This window comes from Anneissia japonica, unplaced genomic scaffold (genome assembly GCF_011630105.1).
Source record: "Anneissia japonica isolate Jap-2015-1 unplaced genomic scaffold, ASM1163010v1 scaffold1415_len311187_cov125, whole genome shotgun sequence".
Classification (NCBI taxonomy): domain Eukaryota; kingdom Metazoa; phylum Echinodermata; class Crinoidea; order Comatulida; family Comatulidae; genus Anneissia; species Anneissia japonica.
The window spans coordinates 96,781-103,465 of NW_022706946.1; the positions used below are offsets into that span (position 1 = coordinate 96,781).

The window sequence follows — 6,685 nt, forward strand, 5'->3', positions numbered from 1 at the left end:
GGGTGTGGGTGGGGGGGTGTGTTCGTGTGTGGGTGTGTTCGTGGGGTGTGCGCCTGTGAACCTTTACCAACCGATGACACACCTGTGAAGACATACCTGTTTAGAGATGACATACTCGCAAGCGATGACGTCGCCAACTCTCTAAATAGCTATACCCCTGGTGACATATCTAAGCTTTTCATCAAAAGTCACCGTTAGTTAGGAATTTTTCCAAGTTTATGGACACACGTTGTGTGTTGTAAAAATAAACAGCAGTATCTTGTGACATATATTTGTACTCAGTTATGCAGTGGCCTACACAATGTTATGGTTGTTGCTAAACATCCCTTGCTTACTCACAGAAATAGCATTAGACATATTTTTAAAATAAAAATCGGTTGTAGCCCCTTCACATATAGGTGTGTGTGTATAAGGCTTATGCCTATGCATTTCCATATTTGAACCTACAAATTGTAAAATCCATATGTATAGATAAAAAAAAATGATTATTGTATGTAATTGATTATTGACTGACAAGAAAATAAAATCGTACGTATCATCGACTTTTCATCTATTTATTAATTTATTTTTTAACTGATTTTAGGCCGAAGGCCAAAAAATGACAAGCAGTGAACTAAGTCACTATAAGTGGCATATGTCTTCACAAGAGAAACATAAACACCATATTCACATAAACTAAGCATCATTATGAAGCTTAGCTAGGTAGTGGAGTTGTCTTGGTCGTGGAAAGGAAATTCAGTCGAACAGTCGAATTTCTATCACTTAGTGATTTTTTTTTCCTACTTTTCACTTTCTTTGTATTTTTATAAAAGGCATTGTATAATTCATTGACAAAAACGTATTTATTCCTAATATAAATGCAAATGAATAGGTTTTTATTAATGAAAATTAAATGTTAGTGTAAACCCGCAATGTGTGTCATGATCACACATGCTATTCATTTGCTCAATCTATACAAATTTAATATTCCCAATTGTTATTCATTCGTTATATATGCCTACCCTATCAAGTGGAAATAAACTATATTCTACCAAAAAATCGACAAAATTCACGGCAATTCCAATCGCAGCGAACTCGAAATATGCGACACATGTCGCAGTCAGGCAGACTACAAAAATTAAAACGTTTCTGACGCGTTTCCTTCTCATCCTCAGCATCAATTTTACTCCATAATATGTTTTTAGTGCCACTGCAAATGCGTTTCATGGAATCAGTAGCCGTGTAGCTGAAGTAATGATGGTTAATTTCTGAAATTGGTTCCAACCTGTACTTGAACATACTTGAAGGGTTTTCTTGTGCCTGAAATGATCAAGACAATAATTAAATATTCCAGTTATATGCAATTATTCAGATTTTTTAAAGGCCGCTATCTTAACCTTGCGAAATAATATTGCCACAACGCTGTTTGGCAGAAAGTAAATTTAGTGGTAAATGTACTAAAAAATAATCTCTAATCTGATAGGGGACAAGATTATTACACGTTTTTTTTTTTAAAGGATAGTCAATTATGAATTTCTGTCAAGTAGTGATTTGTAATGTAAGACAATGATGATGCATTATCCAAAAAGTTACTCAAACCACATGACGTCGTTAATAATTCCGATAACACAATCACCAATTGGCTACCATAGAACTTTTTGTTTCAACGCGTTTCGCACTGACAACGATTTTTATTATGCTCCGTTTTCAAGTGGCAACCGAAGACATTGGCAGTACGTTTGTAAAAATTATCATTTTGACAAACCACAAAAATTATAACACAGAAAATAGCCTCGGATTTTTCCCTGAAATGATTATTGTTGATTTTTATTGTGCTCTGTTTTAAAACTTAGTTGCTTCCACTGACTCTGATGCAGATCTACTAATGCTGTGAATTCAATCTTCATCTTTTGAATAATATAAAAAGAAAAATTATATAAAAACCAAAATTTAAAAAAACAATATATATATATATATTTACGTTTATATTTTTAAAATGTATATGTCATTATTTCAGATGACTTTAGATGATGTTTATTGACATATTATGTCTTGTTCAGTGTACTAGTGGTATTAAATCTAATGGCTATCGTTATTCTAATACATAATCGTTATGAAAGTGACATGCAAAAGGGAAATATATAATAGTAAGCGCTAATTAGTAAAACAAGTGTTAAGTTGAGTAATTACTTTCGTTAGGCCGAGTGACTATTCTTCGAGGATATGTGATGTCCATCAACAGAAGGTCTACTGTATTATCAAAACTGAAATAATGATTCAAGGGAATTAGTATACAGAATATAAACTCTTAATGAAGTTCTCCCCGATAATGATCAATTGTATTAGGAGAAACAAAATGATAACGTAGGCTTACCGATCTGGTATCATTGTACTCCGCTAGGCTTGATATATAGCAAATGTCATCGCCATTGTATCGATAAATGAGTAGTCCCTGTAAAAGTTAACAAACAAACAAAATAATGCAACTTAATGTCAATAATACAGAATCTAACCAATTAAAAAAAATCAAGGAAAGAGTTCTTGAAATGTCATAATATCAGACTTCATTTTCTTTATTCAATGTATAGAGAGTAAACCGTTTAGATTATCCTTAGAGGTCACGGAAAAAAGCATACGACATAGATGGGTTACAAAACCTCTTAAAAAAATACCGTACATTATGTTACTTTCAATAATGTTCTGAACTTTTGAACAATATCAACACTTAAGATTAATTGATCAGAATATTAGGATTCAGGTATAAAAATGGGCGCAATTTAAATAAATTTCAGAACTCAGATCTCAGAATGTTTTATTACACTAACAAAATATAACAATAAATTATCATGACAAATTGATGGTCGGGAGACTCTCATTAAGGCTAAAATATCAGCAGCTACCATGAGAGCCACCGCAGAAATAAATACATGTATTGGTTATTCATGGTAAAATGTTATATGTAATTATTTAGATGATTAGATGATTATAATATAACAGTATAACAGCATAACAGGAAATCATCATAAAAATAATTACCATTACCATTATTAATTATTACATACATAAATAACAGTTAGGAATATAACAATATTTATTGTATATTCAAATTATTAATATTTTAATATAATTAGCAAAACCAGAAATACTCTGGGTTATAACCTCAGAAAAAATACAATTTGAATCATATCGATTAGACGGTGTTGCAAAAACATGATTAACTTTATATATTAAAGGGTATTTGTTTGTTATCGAGTTCATAATCTAGTCTGTCTACTGTTTCCAGTACAGCTAATTCAGTCAAGTGTTTCTCCTGGAAACCATACTGACTGTAAAATAAATGTTTTTGCCTTGAAAATAATTATGCAGTTAATCAAAAATAATTATTCAAAAATTTTTAAAATTTATTGAAGTATAGATATAGGCATATCATTATTAGGTATAGTTTTATCATGTTTTTTTTATACAAAGGAATCACTTTAGCAGTCTTCAGTCTATCAGGAAAAATTCCTGCGTACAGAGATGGATTATTGACATAAGATTAAAGTTCACATATTTCCATTTTAATTAATTTGGACATTTTAGTTGATAATTCATCAATTCCACAACTGGATTTTTTTTTTCAATCGATCAATGGTCTTTTGAATTTTGTTATCTTAAATCACATTAAAATGAAAAGTCTGAAATTGGATTTCTCAAATGACTTACTCCTGACAGCACATATCTGAGATCCAACTTATGTACCAATGCTTAAAAAAAACTCGTCAGCAATTTTCTTTTTGTCACCTATTAAATTATTATTATTTTAAAAAAAATTATTAAACTTTCTTTTTCTATTATTTATTACTACTACTATTACTAATTAACATTTTTTTGGCAAGCTTGAAGTTTTTATATTTTCAATTTTTTTTCTATGTATTTAGATTGGTTTTTAAATTGATATATTGTCTATCGTCTTTAGAAGTCTGCTTTACAATTAATACAATTTATTGACTTGCAAGTCAATGGTTTAAAATGTGTAAGATAAAAGCATTAAATATTTCATAATTTCCATCATGTAACTGTTTAATGTATAATCAATTAAATATATACATAAATATACAAGACTACATATGAACGTCAACAAACAAAAATCGCCGCCATGTTTGTACATTTTACTCTGGTATACATGAGTGACGTCAATGAAGACTGTCAATGCACTCGACCCTTGTATAGCATCTACTTCTATTATAATGCCGTGATCCGTTTGTTCAAAGGTTTCAGACAAAGTTTTCATGAAGCTGTTTCCCTACTATTTGTATTTAACACTTTTTAGGAAAGCTTGATGTTTTTCTTCATTCTTTTTCTATGTATTTAGATTGGTTAATAACTTTATATATTGACTGGCGTCTTCAGAAGTCTGCTTTACTTTTAATACAATTTACTTCTGAACTTCATTAACCTTTTTATGCCTCTAGTCATCCATGTTAATTGCTTGTGTTTTTACCTTGCAAGTCAGTGGTTTAATATTTCATAACTTCCATCATGTTCCATCATAATTAATTAAACATATACATACAAGACTACATATAAACATCAACAAAAACCATCGCCGTGTATGTACATTTTACACTGGTACTTACATAAGTGACGTCAGTGAAGACTGTCAAAGCACTGGACCCTTTTAGAGCCTCTACTTCTATTTTAATGCCGTCATCCGTTTGTTCAAATGTTTCAGATAAATTTCGAAATTCAACAACGAACAATTCCTCAAACTTCATCTGTAATAAAAAAAAAGAAATGAGTTTATAGTTTAATTTCATTAATGGTTCCCTTAAATATTAAGTACATTTGCTATGATCTGTATTTGTTCATCCCGGTTCATCCATACGTATGTCTATGCGACGCTGATGTCATACATTTCGTCGAAAGTTTTTAAACAAGCAAACTTGAACTTCTAATCGCTTGTTTTTTGGTTTGTTTTTTTTTGTTTTTTGTTTTTTGTTTTTCTTCATACATTGGTCATTTGTTTATTTAAACTGAACAAAAACTGAATTGAAGTAATATAGTTGAAGACAATTATTAGGTATAGTAAATAATATATAGCGCATTTTACCAAATAATAGAATGCATTCGGAAATGTAAAATAATCTAAACATTCAATAATAAAATTTATACTGAAAAAAATAAACACAAAAAACACAACACTCAGAAAGACGTTGATTACAATATCAGTGGCAATACTATGTAGTGTAACGCTTGCCCTTACCTTGTGTTGAGAATTCTCGACATCCTGGGTACTCATAGTGTGTGCTGGTGTACCATACATACAGGCAAGTATGATGCAAAGAACCACTGATTGTACTACTTTGCTCATTTTATAGTCTAAGTTTTGTTACAATATAAAACTTCACTATAAAAATTGAATGAGTGGTCTCTCCGTGATGAAATTGAAGTGAATGGTGATGAATTATAAAATATATTCCTTTTTATACAGCATGATGTAAACATTGTTGCATAACAACCATGGTAAATTTGTTTAATCATTTGATGAATTTTGTTTGTATATCAAATCTTTCACGCCCCCTTTCATGGAAAGTTTATAAATTGATTTCGTTGCCGATTACCGTTTCGATCATAGTATGTATATTAAACTTAAAGCTTATTTACATACAATCGCTACATTGTCGCTACATCAATCGCTCTACATATTGTAGCATAATTCATGTTAAAGATTGCCAATTCTGTAAATAGTGATGATAGGTGTGCTATTTTGTCTGAATGTGTTATAGTAGGTACTATACATTTCTGAGAAGATTTGTTGGTTTTAAATGTCATATTTACTTTCCAGACCTGAAAATAAAACAATTATATTACAATAACAAAATTTATGATGGAATAAACGTCTTAAATTTGTAAAGCACGCATGCCTTAGAACTAATACTTTTGTTTACCTATTATTGTGCTTTTTCCATGAAAGATTTTTGTCAAGAGTTACCCCAATAATGTGTACGGTGGATTTTGCGTCGTCAATTTTTGTTTCTTTTAATATTGCACAATTTGATTGAACCACTATGATTACCACGAAAAAGATCAAGATTAGTTAAATAACTCACAGTCACATCACGCCAGATGTGAGGTTGATTATTTGATAAATTGCTATTGCTGTTACTACTTTGACGGGGAATCCCCTAAACTGTGTATAAAAGTATAATCCAGGGGCTAACAGTGGTCATCGTGCACAGTTTAAATTATTTGATGTTTGTTTTGTTCCTACAAGTCATTAAGTCAAGTCAGGAAACTTTGCTGACCCCCTGACGATGTTAATGAACCTAACAGTTTCTTTACTGAAATGTCTGTGAGTGAGTTGAAGGTGCTCCCCTCTAAAAATGGTATTTAGAGAACTTAGAATTCCGTCAACAGAAACAGGACTTGCCTTCGCCAAGAACTACAAAATGTAAAAGAAAAAGCTAAAAGACTATTTTGAAGTTACGCTTTGCTGGTCCAACCATCATCCTGCTGAACTAAAAGACCATGAGCAGCTTAGCTCAGACGTCTAAACCGGTGGTAGCGACTGTGTGCGCTGAACCGTGGAGATCTAGCTCTAGGCCCCCGGTTCAATTTCCATCCATGCTATCTTTGTTTTTCTGCTGGATGGCTGAAATGCAAGTTACGATAGCGCACCGTCTCAGATAAGATGTTCAAGCCGTTAATCCCCCGTACATGCTAA

The 6,685-nt window shown here is 31.5% G+C and overlaps 1 protein-coding gene across 1 annotated transcript; it reads right to left on the reverse strand.

Moving 5' to 3' along the window:
* Positions 1-546: 546 nt before the first annotated feature.
* On the reverse strand, positions 547-5,409 carry LOC117106235. Its single transcript, XM_033247579.1, has 4 exons — positions 5,225-5,409; positions 4,599-4,736; positions 2,354-2,431; positions 547-1,299 (listed from the first exon to the last, which is right to left on the reverse strand). Exons 1-4 carry the CDS (start codon positions 5,330-5,332, stop codon positions 1,021-1,023), a joined length of 603 nt encoding a protein of 200 aa, XP_033103470.1. The 5' UTR covers positions 5,333-5,409; the 3' UTR covers positions 547-1,020.
* Positions 5,410-6,685: the final 1,276 nt, after the last annotated feature.

What these genes read in the sequence shown, in the direction of transcription:
- LOC117106235 (XM_033247579.1), bottom strand. Translation starts at nt 5,332, where the DNA reads ATGAGCAAAGTAGTACAATCAGTGGTTCTTTGCATCATACTTGCCTGT. An exon ending in TCTTCACTGACGTCACTTAT is followed by an intron (nt 2,432 to 4,598) that starts GTAAGTACCAGT and finishes TAACTTTTACAG; the next exon opens with GGACTACTCATTTATCGATA. An exon ending in AGTACAATGATACCAGATCG is followed by an intron (nt 1,300 to 2,353) that starts GTAAGCCTACGT and finishes TGATCATTTCAG; the next exon opens with GCACAAGAAAACCCTTCAAG.